Source organism: Carex rostrata, chromosome 6, assembly GCF_964058835.1.
Source record: "Carex rostrata chromosome 6, lpCarRost1.2, whole genome shotgun sequence".
Taxonomy (NCBI): Eukaryota; Viridiplantae; Streptophyta; class Magnoliopsida; order Poales; family Cyperaceae; genus Carex; species Carex rostrata.
Window position 1 is genome coordinate 12400509 of NC_135923.1, and position 18103 is coordinate 12418611.

General features: G+C 35.4%; 1 protein-coding gene across 1 annotated transcript; it reads right to left on the reverse strand.

Annotated features, from left to right (window-relative positions):
- Positions 1-743: 743 nt before the first annotated feature.
- Positions 744-6015, reverse strand: LOC144555409 (microtubule-associated protein 70-2-like). The gene is made up of 11 exons (XM_078303729.1): positions 5550-6015; positions 5379-5464; positions 5135-5200; positions 4883-5053; positions 3554-3724; positions 3315-3470; positions 2844-2990; positions 2689-2760; positions 2035-2580; positions 1736-1923; positions 744-1178 (listed from the first exon to the last, which is right to left on the reverse strand). Exons 1-11 carry the CDS (start codon positions 5773-5775, stop codon positions 1139-1141), a joined length of 1869 nt encoding a protein of 622 aa, XP_078159855.1. The 5' UTR covers positions 5776-6015; the 3' UTR covers positions 744-1138.
- Between the last annotated feature and the right edge of the window lie 12088 nt (positions 6016-18103).

Sequence of the window (18103 nt, forward strand, 5' to 3'; positions counted from 1 at the left end):
TATGGTCCACAACTAGTAGAATATGAGATAGTTGCTCGAGGCTTTTTTGCACCTCTGCAGCCAAACTAGAGTTACAAAATCTGAAGAGTGAGTCTATGGTACTATGCATATCACGGGTTAGTCCGTGCTACGGCTCAATATTCGAGTTTTCAAAATCCTAATGGTTGATCCGAACCGTTCATCTTGTTCTCCATATTAATATGTGTTTGGAGACCAAATTTTACATTTTTTGAAATTTTTTTACTATTTTTCTAGATTTATTGAAAATCACTGTTTTTGGATGGTCCAGAATTTTCAGATCAAGTGATTTTCTAAATATCTAAAAAAATAGTAAAAAAATTTCAAATAATGTAAAATTTGGTCTCCAAACACATATTAATATAGAGAACAAGATAAACAGTTCGGATCGACCATTAGGATTTTGAAAACTCGAAAATTGAGCCGTAGCACAGACCAACCCGTGATATGCATAGTACCACAGACTTGCTCAAATCTGAATATTCAAACACAGAAGTTTACTCATTGTGCCTGCTCCTTTTCTCCTACTAAATTTTTGTTAAACAAATAATATGACATCATTTTTTCCTCCCTTGCTCTTCCACCCTTCACCTCTTCCTGGAGCAGGCCATAATAGAACGGGACTGCAATGAAGGAACACAACATGTACCAAGAGAACGTTTGTATGATTTATACAATAAACTAATCACCTAAAACAGAGTAAATAGGTCGGTACCAGATAACTTCGAACAAAAATAATAAATAACTCAGTAATCAAGAAAGATTACAAGAATATTCACAACTAGGAAAACAACAAAGCCATGGGGTTTTCACTAAATAATACATCTGATGCAAGATCATTCAAACATATACGAGCCCCGAGAAACTTTGCCTTGCTCAAAAGTTGCACAACACCTGCCCACCATCACCCACTATCGCTCACTGTCACAAGTAAATTTCTACTCTGCTTTCCGACTAGTTTCACCCCTTCACCAGTTAATACTGTGCATGATTGCCCATGCCATCTTAATCTAAAAATTAAGATGGAACTGAAAACAAAACAAAACACAAGCAACTATGCCGCAACCAAATGCGCCTCCCAAGTTAGAGAATGAGAGAGCCAGAGGCCCCACTGTTGTTGTCATTGATGGCTGCGCATCATGCCGCTCTTTGGGAAACTTCTGATAATGTTAAAAATTACAAGTTTATGTCATTACTTAAAGAGCAAAGATTAGAGTACTTAGCAACCCTTTAAATATAAGAATGATTATATGGGGGGTTTCAAGTATGGTATGAAATAGATTTAAGATAAAACAAATGTGGGCAAGTCAGAGAAGTATTTTGTCACAACAATGCTTAATTAGAGCATTGCGTGTGTTAGATCCAACTTAATTTTTAATTATACCTTGTTGACGTCTTTTTCTTTTCATAATAAAGCTATTACATTGTTGGTACAAGGGGTAACACATCCTTTGAATTTTCTTTTGAATTCAGATCGAAGATGTCAAGTATGAAGATGGGATCTGTTTCTGAGTGGACAATGACTGCAAAAGGTAAATAAAAGTCTTCTAACAGTTTTCTATTTAAATCTATTATGTTTATATCGAGCTGTTGCATCATCTCTTGATACTTCTCAGATTATTTCTTCGGTATAAACACACTAGTCTCTTTAATACAATATGTATTACAAAAATGCTTCGTGTCTCAAAACAAAGTATTAAAGTGAGTTGGGGTTTACCTAGAAGGAATTGTATGAGAACTGTTGGCAGGAGTCTTGGAAGCACTGAGCCGCTTGGTCCTTGATTCCTGATCCTTCTCCCCACGCATGGCAGCAACCTCCTTTTCCATTGCTGCGACTTCTCTCCTCATCTTTTTGGCCTCCACCTCCATTGCTTTTGTCAATGTATCTACTTTCTTGGCTAACATCTTCAGTTACAACAATACACAGATAAATAAATAAAACAAATAAAGCTTCACCTACAAGTTACATAAGAGTTTTAGAAGATAGGAATATGGCAACAGAATATTAATTTCTACCTCAATTGCATCATCCTTGTCCTTCAAGCTTTGATCCTTCTCGTGGCAAGCCTTTCTCAAAGTAATCACTTCCTTCTGTAACATATCATACAACAATCCAGAGACCATATCACTAGACTCACTGTTTGTTGCTGTGCCATCACTGGGTTTCTCCTCTGAATTCGGTTTCCAAGTATCATTCGTCTCACCGTTCCTAACAGCATCTGTAGACCTATTGAGCAAATGTCCCAATCCATTACCTAATATCTTACTCCTGTCAAGCGACCTTGTTCCACCATCAAAGGATTTTGAGGTTCCTTTTGCATGCTTTAAGACCATACTGCTGCTAGCAGAGAGGGACGATCTCATTTGGAAAGATGGTGATCTCCTGGAGAAAACACCATTTGGAGATAATTTTGATAGATTGTCAGCGCCACCTAGGGACAGCCTACGGGATGATGGGCCGTTGCTTAAAGCCTTCGGTTCAGCACTACTACGAGTAGACCCACTTGATGAGGTCATCCTCAAGCCATCTTCTAGTACCTTAAGGCGTACCTGGTACTTCTCCTAAGATATCAAATAACAGTTAGTTAGAAGCTTGTTAGCTCAGTAGTGGACAATAAGTCTTATATGGACATATAAAAAGCGAGACAGAAAGAGAGAACCAAGCCTCACTTTCAGTTGAGCTTCAGATCTTGCAGTCCGTTCTGCTATCGCAAGTTTGTCACGTAGTTGCTGCATTTCACCCTGCAATATGCAATTACAAATATAAATAAGGATTTAATAATGTGTAAAACTTCTATGCGTTACTTAGTTTACTCAATTCTTACTTGCATAAATCTCCTTTCTTCAAGCCACTGTCTCACTGGCATCACTTTATCATTGGCATCTTTCCATTCATTTGCAACCACCACAGCCACCCTATTTGCCGTTACTTTCGCACGAGCAAGCTCCCGGTCAAGAGTTTTTCTTTCATCCTAAGAAAACAATTATCATAACTAAGCAACAGGCAACTTTTCAATTGTGGATAGAATTACCGGTACAAGGTTTAATTGGTACTATCTGCCCTCCAAATGGTGAACCAGGCCTGAATTTTTGCAGCAGTACTTGTGTTTTGAAACATTCAAATTTCAAACAAGTCACAACATTAACCCAATTGTGCAGCAATAGTTCCCGAATTAACCAACTTGGCCTTCATGCATCACATGCCTGTGGGTGCACGACCAGACCAGACCATTCAAAAGCAACAAAATTTCCTTGAATATTAAACTATATGTTCAAATTAGTAGAAGGAGATATACATTCATCTCCTGGAATTTGCGTTGGTAATCCCTAACAGCATTAGCAGCTGCTCCACCAGCTAATACAGCCTCCTCTAATTCTCTGACTGTCTGACTAAGTTTCTCGACCTCACCCACCTTTTGCCTATGCAACCTATCCAATATCCTATTTTCTTCCTGCATTTTTTTAATACAAGCAATTATTTATGAAAGAACTTTATCTCATTGCATTAAAGAAAAAAAATCTATAGAACATCTACCTGGCATATCTCAATCTGCTTTGTCAGCTCTTGGTTCTTATTCTGTAGGTCATCCACCATCGCAGCCTTTGCTAGAGCAATCTCAACCGTTCTCTCTGCCTCAAGTAAGGCAGCCTCCTTTGATTTGGTAAGACGGTCTAAAGCCTTGTTATCTTCCTGCAGCTTAGCAATCTACAAAATACAAAGAAGAATAGAATAAAGAGAAGCTTTTTCTAGTCCATAAACATTTTCATTCAAAGAGAGGTTCAAATGCCTCCACTTCTGGGGCCTCTCACTATGCCTCAACTTTTTAACTTTACTAGCTCTAAATTTAAAACACAAATATCGACATAAAACCGTTAAATGAGATCTACATCATTTATTTGCTAGCACATAAAAAATATCACGACATTTCTAATTTGTTTGTTTGAGATCAACAGATTGTAAAAATCCACTGATGTGGGATTTACAAGTTCTCAATCGTGTAAAAAAGAAACATAGATCACATCTAGTAGTTCTATTTTGTTATTTGGGGTATACAGTTTTTTTATATTAAAAGTCAGCTAAAATGGAGGCATTTCAAACCTCATTGCTTTCCTATGGATCTTTATTGTTGAGGAGTTATTGTAAAATATTAAACAACATGTTTTTAAGAACTGAAGGACTTTGGACAATTAAATAGTTAAATAATATCGTCCAATATTGCTATAGGTCGTTAGACCCCTCTTTGGGCATAATAAACTGCCACGGACATTGTTGGTGGTACTCCGCATGCATGACATAGAGAAATAACAGACCTTTCGTACTCTTGACGGTTATCAAAATGCTTCAAGTTAATTGGCACAATATGGCATATAACTCAGCAGACACCTTAAAATAGAACTGGCCATTTTAGTTTATCAAAAATAGTAAAATTGAAGCTACTTGTGAAACAATCTATGAATCTTTAGTAGCACATACACATGCATTGCGCCCTAGGTGTCTTACAGGTTCGCTGTTTTGGTGTCTGACAATCCATCCCCACCCCCACACCACTTTGGCAATGCAAATATAACATCTCAACAATTTACATTGACCTTCTTGTATTTTTTATAGAAAAAAAAAGCTAGCTAGAACAGAAATGTAATTTGAATTCTCATTCAAATTTTCAGATATTCTACACCCAAGTGCTACAAATAGTATGTCAATTCGCAGTTGACACGCTTTCAAAAAATAGAATACAAAATGGACACTCTTCTGAAAATCGATTGCCTATGGACCATTAAACAGTCAGTAACAGAGTAGGTACAGGGGACACATCAAAGAAGAAAAAAATTTCTAAACTAAGATTTAACTTAATAGTGTTGGTACCTCTTGACGAGCAATCTTCAACTCTGCTTCTAGCGGTGCAAGAATGGCTTCAATCGGCGGCATGTCATCATCCTTCTGTGCTGCGTGTACTCTCCTGAGTGTCGCTTCTGCGGCAAATTGGGCGGCCATGGCGGCTTTTTTCTCATCATTTATTTTCTTGATTTCTAGATTCTGCGAGATAATGCTATATATAAGGGCCAATTGGATAGAAATCAGGAACTAACATTAAGATGGAGTAGACAACCCACTTACTCTGGTATCCAATTGAGACTCTGTCAACTTCAGCTTATCGTATATCCTTTCCAGTTCATCTGTGAGCTGAAATCATGAAGAAAAAAGAAAGTATGCAATAGTGCATTGGAATAAGGCAGGCCTACTCTCAAGTCTCAACATCTACATTTACCTTAGAAATTAATCTCAACTTCGGAATGAATTATGAGAAAAATTTCAAAAAAACTTAGAAATACATAAAAAAATGCAATGATTTCAAAATTACCTCTTCAACAGCTTTCTCTCTGGCACGGTCAGACAATCTGAGAGCTCTTATCTCCGCCTGAGCTTCTCCTAGTTCTCTATCCTTATCTGTACATAATTGTAAGAAGAAATTACTAAAAATAACGAGACGAAATTGAGAGAGATCCGCTCACTGAGTTAAATGCATCAGCACCTCTGACTTCATTCTCCAGTCTATTAAGCTCGACCCTAACAGGATCGGACCCGTGAAGAAGGTTTATAAACTCGTCGGCATCCAGGCTCGGCCGGATCGCCGGCGCCGTCCGCCGCCTCGACGCTCCCTTAAACGACATTGACGACGCGAGAACCGCCGCATTACCTCCACTTGCTCCACCCCCGCTTCCCTCCTCCATGCCACTGCCTCCGCTCATATCAGCCATTTTCAGATCTACACTAACGCTCCAATACACGGGAGCTTCGGATAAGAGGTAACTAAGGTTTTGAATTCCTGGTCGATCGAATGGTTGCAAAAAAAATGCGAGAAAATGCGGGAAGAAAAGGCAAACCCTAATCTTCGAATCACCCTTTTCTCTTTTTGTTGTTTTCTAGCAGAGAGGTTTTTTAAAATTGAGAGCGAGCGAGGGGGTTAGGACTTGGGACCAGAGCGTGATGAGTTTGCAAGGACAGGGGCATATTAGTAATGTTTACTGACAATTAAGGATTAATTTAATAACAGTTGTGATTATTGATAATTATCATATTAGTACACTGAACTAGACTGGACACTGGACTACTCATTTTTTAAGAGAGCCGGTTCAACAGGATCATAGCACATTGGCACCGCCAAAACTGATCCGTACATCGAAAACTTGGATGGACCTAGCCTATCGTTTTGTTTGGATGGGAGAAGCTGACATGTGGTCCCGCAGTCAGTCAACGTTCTCTCGCTCTGCGACAGTGCTACCACTACCTGTCTGCCCCATATGTAATTCCTTTTTAGATATATAAATCCGCCGAAATTATTTTTAGTTAGTATTTCAATAATTCGAAATTAAACAATCACCATTTCAAATTTTGAAATTCAAAAGTTATCACCCGCACATCATGAAAAATGACACCAATTTGATGTTCTAGCTGAAGAAGGGCACCAATTTGGTGCCCCCAGCTAGAGTTTTGCTAATATCCTTAACGGGTTACCCGAACCCGGTCCGCCCGTACCTGTTACCCAACGTAGCCGTACCCGTGCCCGGGTATAGGCGGGTAAACGGGTACGGGTTTGAGACGGGTAGGGTACCAATATTTGGGAAAAAAACCCGCCCAACCCGTACCCGCCTTACCCGTAACCGAAACCCGCCTACCCGAACCCGTTGTACCCGTACCCGCACCCATTTACCCGAATACTTTACCCATTCTACCTGCATGCTTTACCCGTTCTACCCACACCCTTTACCCATTACCTGTTACTTTTAAAATTCAAATTTTGAAAAACAGAAAAAACAGAAAGAAAAAAAAACACACACAAAACACAAAAAAAAAAAAAAATTAAAAACTGAAAAAAAAAAAACCAGAAAAAAAATACCCGTACCCTACCCGAGGTACCCATTACCCGAGACGGGCACGGGTATGAAACGGGTAGGGTACACTTCTTTAAAAAATTACCCAACCTACCCGTACTCGTTCTACCCGACTACCCGTCCTACCCGTACCCGCCGCCCTACCCGTTACCCGTCTCGAGTTTACCCGAGATACCCGTACTCTACCCGAGAGTACAACACTGCCCCCAGTTGGGGATGCACTTCCCCTTAGTGCGTACCAACTCTTCTATTCTATATTAGCGAAAATTTCAATATTTTTTCATTCACTAAGAAGGCAGACGATGGAGCTAAGGAGTAAAGAGTAACTTGTGAGGTTTTTTTTCATCTTAGTCATTTATTTTTTAAGAATTATTTAATAGTATTTTTGGAATTATTTAATAGTTTTTTTCATCTTAGTCCTTTTTTTAAGAATTATTTAATAGTATTTTTAATTTGAGGAGGAATTCAATTACACTCTTTTTTGGTGACGCCAAATTACACTCTATATTTTTAAAGTCCAAACAGTCGATCCAAACTGTTCAATATGATGGATATGTTAAAAATATGCTTGCAAAAAAAATTACTATTTATTAGGATGGATACAAAAATTCAATAGTTTGTATATAACAATTTTGTTAAATACTCAATAAATAGTAAAAAATTCCAAAAAAATATAAAATTTGATTTGTAAGCACATTTTAATATATCCATTATGTTGAACTGTTTGGATTGACTATTTGAACTTTGAAAACTTTGAAAATCGAGAGTGTAATTCAGTGTCACCAAAAAAGGTGTAATTGAATCCCTCCTCTTTTAATTTAATGTAAATTTAATAATTGTTAGGATGGTCCTTTAATTCAACCAATTATGATTGGAATTGTTGAGACGGGCTATGGTGAGTTGCGAAGTAAAGCGACTGTTTTACTTCACGCTCATATTTTGCGATTTTAAAGTTCAAAACGTCGATCCGAACCGTTCATCTTGTTCTCCATATTGAAATGTGCATGGAGACCAAATTTTACATTTTTTGGAATTTTTTTACTATTTATTAAGCAATTTTGAAAGTTGCTGATCTGATGGTCCAGAAAATTTTACTGTTTTTTACTGTTCACAGCAAAACAACAATTTTCAAAAATGCTTAATAAATTGTAAAAAAATTTCAAAAAATGTAAAATTTGGTCTCCAAGCACATTTCAATATGGATTAAACATCTAACGGTTCGGATCGGTCATTTGGACTTTCAAAATAAAAATACGACGTGAAGTAGAAACACGTTTTACTTCGCAACTCACCGTAGCCCATCTCGGAATTGTTTTATATTTTGGTGGTGAAGTATTACAACAGCAAAATGGTGCTTGTTACAATACCCAATCCCAAAAAATTATCAATATCGGATTGGGTTTAGATTTTAGAGGTATAACTAGGGAAGTGTACCAACAACTTGGCATTGACTTGAGTTATTATGAACTGGTAATGTCCGCAAGGATCAATATTGGTCAAGGCAACCAAACATGGTTCCAACAGCTCCTGATACAAGACGATAACAGTTGAGGGTTGTATATCCAAAAGACCGTGAATATGACCTCTAGTTTTAAGTTCCTAGAGTTATATGTGGTAGCCAACCCAAAACAGAACACCAGGCCTCTGTTGCAGTTGACCCATGGTCGGGTCCTTGAGCAATCTATACAGGTCCTACTCGGCCCCTAACTTTAGCGGGTACTAGTTGATCCCCATCTAAAGGGGGGTCCTAGTCGATCCAATCTGATCAAGAATGATTTGAAACCCTGGAGCCACTTTATTATGCTGACAATACAGACGATGATCCCGAAGAACGAGTGGTAGAGAAAAATTAGGATGCTAGTGACGATGGTGGGGCATCTGATCACAATAATGAGGATTATGGTCGTCATGTGCTTATTAGGCGAAAGTTTCTTATATCAAGTCGTGGGGACAAACACCCGTTCGGAGATTTTTCATGTGTTGGCGGTGTGTCGTCTAAGGTATAAGTCTAATAATAACTTCATAATCATTACTATAATTGAGGATGACATTACTTACAAATGTGTAAAAAATACAGGAACTTGGATGAAAATGTCTTCGTAAATTACTACTACAACATTCACACACTCATCGACACATGGAGTGGTGAATTCCATGTGTATGACAATCAATGTGTTGGTCGATGCACGAATGACTGATCTTAGTTCCAGAGCATCGGTTAATGAAGTTGGATATGAGACAACAAAACTGGATCCCCATGTGGATGGACATAATAGACGGAAGACGAAAGGGTCACCAGACCAATAGAGCAACCCTTGAAAGAATGTGAGAAGGAGAAAAGATGCTAGAAACCGTACTCAATAAGGTAATTGTTTTTTATAAAGTTACATGTCAAAAAATTAATAATTGTTGTGACAATATATATTTTTTTCTTTAGTTTTCTCGTTCAAGAGGTGGTTGTATTGTAGTTCATCTTTTTTTTGTAGTTTTATTTTAATTTGAACTTTTTCGATGGAATGTTTGTTATGTTGTAGTAGACTTTATTAGTTATGTTGTAGTATAATTTATTAGTTATGTGAATTTATTTTAGCTAATTTTTAGTTTCTCTGTCTAATTCTAACAAAAATAAAATTATAAAGCAAACAAAATTCAACATCCAAAACAAAATTCAGAATTTCAATTTTCAAAACATAACATAACACAAAAATAAAAAATATACAGTTGGTGCGCACTCATAGCTAGGGCATCAAATGTGTGGATAGTAACTTTTGAATTTCAAAGTTTTAAGTGGTAGTTGTTTAGTTTTAAATTATTATAGTGCTAACTAAATAAATTTCGGATAAATCAGAGTATTCCACCTGATTAAAGCACATAACTCTTTTTCTACTTAAAAAAAAGGTACAAAACTTCTTAGACTCAGCAAAAGAACGATCGCGTGTTTGCAATGAATACATCTATAGATTAATTATAAATTGATAATGATAATAAGTTTTAGCTACCAAAAAAGATCATTCCATGGATATTGTAATACGATGTACAACTACAAGATTAGGACGTACAATCTACTAATTTAATCAGACCTAACTAAATTCAATGTCACAAGATTATGTCATTTTACAGGCCACCACTTACAAATAAGAATTATAATTTTCAAATTAAACAAAGGGATTCTGATCTAACACTGTTGAATTAGAGAAGAATTATATAACAAAAGGCAGGGCAACAAAATGTACTAAATTGCAAATTTGCAATGATGCACGCTCGATTTAGGGCCTGTTCGGCTGTAAACTAAAGTTTACTGTTCACGTGGGAAAATGAAAATTCACTCAGACTGAATTTTTTTTTTCCACGTGAACAGTAATTTTCAGTTCAAAATTTTTGATTTCCGTACGCATTCATATTCCCACTGGTGCAACCGAACAGGACCTTAGAGTTTAGACCAGGGGGATAGAGATAAAGATGCAACATGCCAAATCATTGAGCCATGGGACCCCATGAGAATTGCATGATTCAAGTACTATTGATTGTACGGCCACTTATGGTAAATTGGCTATCAGTGACAACCACTTTTAGGCACAGATAATTAATTTTTAATTAACAAAAAAACACTTAGCAAAGATGGCCAATCCATAACAAGATTCTCTAGGACCACATGTTATATTTATTTTTCTAATTTGGGCCATGAATAGTATAAGAATAATTTTGTTCGGATTAGTATGTTTGACTTGTCCTTGTCCTAATTCGAATAGTGTAAGATATATTAATATCATGCTATTTAAGACAGCACAAATAAGGACATATTAATCTCCTTTCTTTATTTTAATTGTCAAAATCTAAACTCTCAAAGACAGTCTTATTCTCTCGTCACATAAAAGTAGAAACAAAAATGAATTCAATCTTCCTTGGTATTTTTATATATGTAATTTTATTTTGTTACGATTATATATATTTTTCATGTCTCATCATATCTCACATATTTTATCTTTACTTTCGAAGTTCAAACAATTCAAGCAATCGATCCGACAATATTTTAGATTGAAAAAGTAATAGCTCCCCTGTAAGAATGAATTTTGAACATTCTTTAATAACGATAGAAGTCAGTCTTTTCAACTTTAAATATTCATAGGAAATTGAAAAAAAAAAATTCAACAAGCTAGATTATCAAATCTTTTAAATCTCTATGTAGTCAGAAATATAGACCTTAGAAAATAAATAATAATCTTAAAAATTATACGTTACACCAGCTCAAGACCGAATAAATTCAATAATTAATTTTTCAGTTTGTAATTTATTAGCATGACAGTTTAATATGAGCTTGAACGCTGCCAAAATTGCCAGATATAGAAAAAGGAATTGATATGATTAATTACTTGGATGGAAAAATAACATCCAATGTGTAAACAGATAGACAATTAATAGTCATAGAGAGGCATTAAAAACATTGAATTAGGAGGTGATTTTCATTTTCTAAATATAGGACCAGTGATAAAACTTGTTTACCAGAATCCATAATGAGTGGCCCCCAGTGGGTCCCGCTAGTCAGGACTGTCTAAGTTTGTAAGATGCCAGAGTCCGGGGTATACCTTTGACCGGCTTGAATCGAATTCGTATCCTCTGAGATATCTCAAACTTTGCGTGACTTTATGGAAAATTTCAACCGTTTAAATACGTTCTGCACGAATCCCAAAACACACATAATACTGACCCCTACATCACCCCCGAATAGGCACCGGACACGTCGGTCACGCAAAAGTTGAGATATCTCAGAGGATATGCATCGCTTGAATCGAGAACACTTGCGAAAGAAACCTAATCTCCCGAGTAGTGGTGATTGTTTGTGGCCAATGTTCATGCAAGTTCATATATTGTTATCGTAAAATTCACAAATAATACTCGTATTATATTTTAATTATTTTTAACATCTCTTCAGATTATACCTAAATTTAACAAGATGCATGAATAATACGATATTAAAAATTGTATAAATTTTTATTTAATAAAAATAACAATATTTTTTATATTTTTATTTATATAATAAAATAATAAACTATTTTTGAATCATACTCGTGTTATAACTAAATCACTAATTTTAGATATCGTCATATTGTATTCATATCACAAACACGTTACTAAATATTAATTTTGAGTCAAGACATGATCATCAACATAATACTCGGTAAGACAACCAATTAGTTTGCTATATATGTATTTGATCAGAGTAGAACTGTGGTGTTCTTAAGCTTATCAAGTCATTTGTGAGCTCAACTTCAAAACATATCATATTAATATCATAATAATGAATTCAAGCCTTTGCAAACGATATACTTTACAATTGATATGATTACATGTCAAATTTATAAATTTGTAAATTAAATTAGTATATATGAAGTCAAACAGTAAGAAATTAATTAAAAAAGAATGCATTAAAGTTATTTTATTGCTTGACTTTATACTAAATTAAGTCAAAATTTTATAAATCTGATGTGTAAAGCATCTTTGAACTTTTATTTCTTTTTCATTTTGAGTAGTGTATGTTGATCCATTCCTAAAACCACTCTTCAATTGTTAGTATCATTTATATTATTTTAAAATCGTCAAACTTAATTTCAATTAAAACAATATAAATACATGAAAATTTTGGCCCACTAAATATTTTCAAACCATCTAAATTGTTTCCCATATTATGGAAAAAGTTTCTCACTAATTCCATGAAAAAAATATTATTTTCATTGGAAAAAAATTCAACTTGACGAACCTTTTTTCATACAGTTATTCGCATGTTTATAAATTTTATTTTATATCATGGAATTTCCTATTTATAAAGACATGATGTGCGGAACATATCCTAAATTGTACTTCATAACATCAGTATTTTCAAGACCCAATAAGTAGTACAAATTTCAAATAAGTGAGTAACTAAGTAATAAATGCAACTCTCGTTTCTATTTGATAATAACACTTTTAAAAATAAATCATAATTATTTATTAGATCTACCGGTATAATTTACCGTGTATTATTAAGGAGTATGGCTAATATAACATCAGTGTCATTTCAGTCAATATAACACCAACTCCAAAACCTATCAAATCGAGTTCAAATGGTGAATCCAAACCGTTCAAACCGATCTACTTCATTAGTTGTGCGTTTACATGTAAAATTTATAAGTTTTTCAGTTTATTTGGTATCAAGTCAAGCGGTCAAATGTTTGAGTTTTTAAGTTAATTTTAATACATTCATTTTTCAATTTTTTGGCTGCTTAATTTGATACTAAAATAATTCGAAAATATAAAAAGTTTACATGTAAACGCATCGCTCATAAAGTAAATTGGTTTGAACGGTTTGGATTCATCATTTGAACCCGATTTGATAGGTTTTGGTGTTGGTGTTATATAGACTGAAATGTTATATACACTGATGTTATATTAGCTATATTCATTGTTAAGCACAGAAGAATACTTGACAGGATCATCTGCTCAAAGCCTCAAACAATCCGCGACATATTTTAGGAGTACACCTGGCAAATGTCAGAAATAAAAAAACACGAATTCGTATCCTCTGCATTAACTCAAAAGGAATCTTTTAAGTTAATGCATTTGGACCGTCATATCAGCTTTATGATTCGTGCGAATTAAAATCCACGCTAATATTAAAGATCCTATGTTTTAGACGGAGGCCGGATGGACTCCGTTTACAATTGAACGGTTGAGATTCATTAACTCAAAAGATTCCCCTTTTGAGTTAATGCAGAGGATACGCATTCAAAACACGGCCCCTCCGTAACACCGTGAATTCGTATCCTCTGCCTAAGGGCTTTTCATCAAAAAAAAAAAAAAAAAAAAAATTCGTATCCTCTGAGATATCTCAAACTTTGCGTGACTTTATGGAAAATCCCAACCGTTTAAATGCGTTCTGCACGAATCTCAAAGCACAAATAATACTGACCCCTACATCACCCCGAATAGGCACTGGACACGTCGGTCACGCAAAAATTAAGATATCTCAGAGGATACGCACTCGTAAGACCGTAACATTAAACGAAAAAAAAACTGATCTATTGTCAGAAACTATATGGCTCCACATGTAACGGTTTTGAAACAGTGGCGCACTCCAGCCTGACGTCAAATATTAAATACTCGCTGCACTGAGATGGCCTCAGTTGTCTGTTCTCTGTTTTTTTTTTCTTTTGTGTGGATTGAGCAGTTGTCTGTTCTTTGATTACACCTTCGGCCTTCTCAAACCCAGAACCCGTATCCTCTCAGGTATTGCACAATTATTGCAGAGGATCACTTACTTTACGGTTTGAGATTAAATCTCAACCGGCTTGGGATTCGGGTCACTGTAGGAGCCCCATTTTTGGGCTTTGAGATTCGTGCCAAGTTAAAAGGTACGGTTCAGATCTAGTAATTGTAAAAGATTCCCTTATCAGGTATTGGAGAGGATGTGAATTCCCCAAACATCGCATGTCACATCTGCATTGGGAAATGGATGTATCTTGTGGTGCTGAGATATTATATATCATTATCATCCCTAATGTATATTATTCAAGTTAGTTTTGATTAATTTATAGTGATGGCTTCTGAGATGGATCGATCGGCCAGTTGTTCGGAGGTTACGTGATCAACATCGCTAATCATTTTGAGCTAGAAGACGACATTAATTAAAATTTAATTATTAAATACATGATGATCTTATGAATATTAACACGGGTGTGTTCATCAACAGCTATTTACCTCCATAATTATAATTATATTTTTCAAATAAAATAAAAGAATTTGAACTACACCCATGATGTATGATTAATGAAAAATAGAGATTGGACCTCTACTTTTTTCTCTAAAAAAATAATAAAAGAAAATAATTAAGAGTGGAGTCAGTTTGTGGACTTTTTTTTATTTAGAAATGAAATAATAATTTATACTGAAAAGGGAATAGTTGGGTTGGATTTTTGTAAAAGAGGGAGAATCGGAAAAAATTTGGTGCAGACGTTTTTCCTCACTCGCCACATCACACACCATGGGTTAAACTAATTTGAGATAATTTCTTGCACCTCAAAAAAAATTCTCACAATCCAACACCATTATAGTTTAAAAATCAAACAAAAATTTCAAAAACATAGTATAATTATCGAAAGCATAGAACTATATCTGATCACTCAAGTGTCCAAGGTAATATTTTCCACATATAAACCACAAGTCCAAAATTACTTGGCCAATATTCGCTTCATATCAAAATCTGAAGGCATGAATATTTTTTTTTTAAGGCTATGGTACTACGGGTTGCATAAGGAGCTACGGTGCTATGGCTGATTTTTTACCTATCTAAAAAAATAATAAATTTTTTTCAAAAAATGTAAAATGTGGTCTCCAAACACATATTAATATGGAGAACAAGATGAACGGTTCGGATCAACCGTTAGGATTTTGAAAACTCGAATATTGAGCTGTAGCACCGTATTCCTCTATGCAACCCATAGCACCATAGCCTTACTTTTTTTTTCTCGTTTTTTTTTCCAACAATATAGCTGCTTTAATACTCGTGCATGCTTGCATCATTTTTCATACACATAAATTTTAAATGAAATTGGACAGTTTTAAAGCTCATTAGACCTATAGATATCCATGAGACCTAGTCTCATCAAAAGACAAGAGAACGAAGAATGCCATGGTCAATAATGGAAATTTGAAAAAAAAATAAAAAAGTTGTATTATTCGTGACAAAAGCCTATTCTGCACTAGACTCAAAGTCGAAACTCGAAACTACAAGTCTACAAGCATGCTTCTTGAATGCTCCGTGTTCAGCTCTCCAACTCTCCAGAAGTATCAGAACGCACAGACAAATCTGAACCGACCATTTAAGATCAGATGGTTCAGATCAGGATTGGTCTTCTTTTCTTGAAAGCAGACGACCTGGCAAAAACCAGCCTGCTCTTTTATGTCACCCAAAATCTGAACTGTCGGATAAATCCAAATTGCACGATCGTGATCTATTAACATTCTCTATAAATTCACACAATTGGAGAGGATCTGAACCTATCTTCCCACCTTTCTGAGTTCGAATCCCGGTTCCTTTTTCAGTTGCCTGTTCAGTTGTTTTCCGCTTTTTCTGAAACAGACCGCACGCCATCACTTCCAGGAATCCAATGCACCTCCGGACTCCGGTTAATTAGGTGAACATTATCCCTTCTCAAGACACCAGCAAATAGAATAAATGCATCTTTATCTTGAAGCTTCTCTATTTATGGTGCTCTCTTGTGACATATCAAGGTGAGGTTTTTGCTTGGAGGAAAATAATTTCTTCTTGTGCTTAATTGATGGCACTGCTTGGGATGGATATGAAAAAAAGGTGTTTATCCTATACCATTGCGATTTTGCCGGGACTTGGCATGTGAAAACCGACGACGACAACACATTTCACCGGTATACATCATTGTTCGGAATCATTGATCAGGATTGATTAGCAAAGATAAGTCAACCTTTCATTCGCCCGTATAAATCATTGTACCTAAGCGAACGGTGTTCCGAATATTTCAATTTCGACTGGTATTCGTCTTTGATTCATAGTTTCAATCAGCGTTTTCATTCACTGGTATACCTCTTTGATCCATAGTTTTAAATTTTTAATGAGTACAGCTATGTATAACGTTGAAGTAGCAATTTTGGAATGTACGAGGGAAGTTTTAAATGGGCAGCTTTATAGGCTCTAGGTGGGCTGGGTTGGAATTGGCAAGCGTAATTCGGCCCATATAATCTTGGAGAAAAGGCTTTTGATTACAAAAGGCCCATAAAGTAAAATTAAATGTACAAGGTTTAACCTGATATATATTTTTGTTCACTATTAACCTAATATTTTAAAGTTCACAAGTTCAAATGAAAATCTGAATTTTACGAGGAAATCTTTGCTCACACGTCGGGTTAAAATTTTAGGATGAAACAAATTTTAACATTTATTTTGAATTTACAATTATGTTATTTATTGTTTTGTTATAGTAAAAGAGGTATATCTGAAATTATCTTGGGGTTACCCTGTCTCTAATGTGAATTGTATTCTTTCTTCATCTATGTTGGAACTGTACCTTTGATGATGCTTGGACAAAAAAGATCGTCTCTCAATTAAAAATCTCGCGTTCTTCTCAATTGAAATAGAATAAATAGAGAACTTTATCCCAATTATTGTAGCTGAGGTGGTTGATGTTACTTATGAAGTGACTTGCGTGTTTCTTCTCTGTTCAAAGAGTCCATGTCGAACTCTTCATTTTTTTTTTCTTTGTGTATTCAGTTGTAAAAATTATTATTTTGATAAATAAAATCTGTCAGTTGGAGATTCGCTAGCTGATTTTGACGCGGTGTTTACACTCTGCGATGCTATTTACAAGCAGCAGGGCAACACACTACATTGAATTATTGGTAGGATACGATTGGTTTGTAGGTCCACACAGAGTAAGCTCTAATAGAAAACAATATACGGAGGAGATTTGCTGAGCTATTTCATTTCTCAATCCGAAATTAATGCTGAATTGAATAGCAAAATGGTGAGTCTCGCTGGTTCAGTTTTGTTTTCAGGTTGTCCATCTCCATCACTAAGAAGCACAACACATAGTCAATGGTTAATTCAGATTTCTATCAAAAAAAAAATTTCCGACTTCGTCTCAGAGATAAAATATACAATACCATTTTACCAGTTTGAAAGCAACAATGAAATATATTTCCCTGTTTTAAATACTAATGTAGCGAATATTGAGAATATTGAGCCGAGATGGCTCGCTGACTCGAATTTAACTCGCGAGTAACTCGAGTTGGCTCGTGAATCAACTCGTTTAAGGTGTTGAAATGTTGAACACTTGAACTGATGATTGTTGTTATGTAATAATATGAGAAGTAAATATTGAATTAACAAACAATCCACAATAAAATGAGTTGGATCAATTTGAGTCAGTTATATCTACTCGGGAAAATAAAATAGGCCGAAAATTATGAAGGAAATCATTAATCAAATGAGTCACGAGTTGTAACGAGCGAGTTGAGTCTAACTCGAACTCAACTTGTTTAACTCACGAGTTACTCAACTCGAGTCAAACTAACTCGAATTTTAAATAAACGAGTTGTTAACGAGTTTGTTATCGAGCTGAGTTCGAGTGGCTCATGAATCGCGAGCTTTTAATACAGCCCTAGAAATATGATGGTAAAATGGATCGAT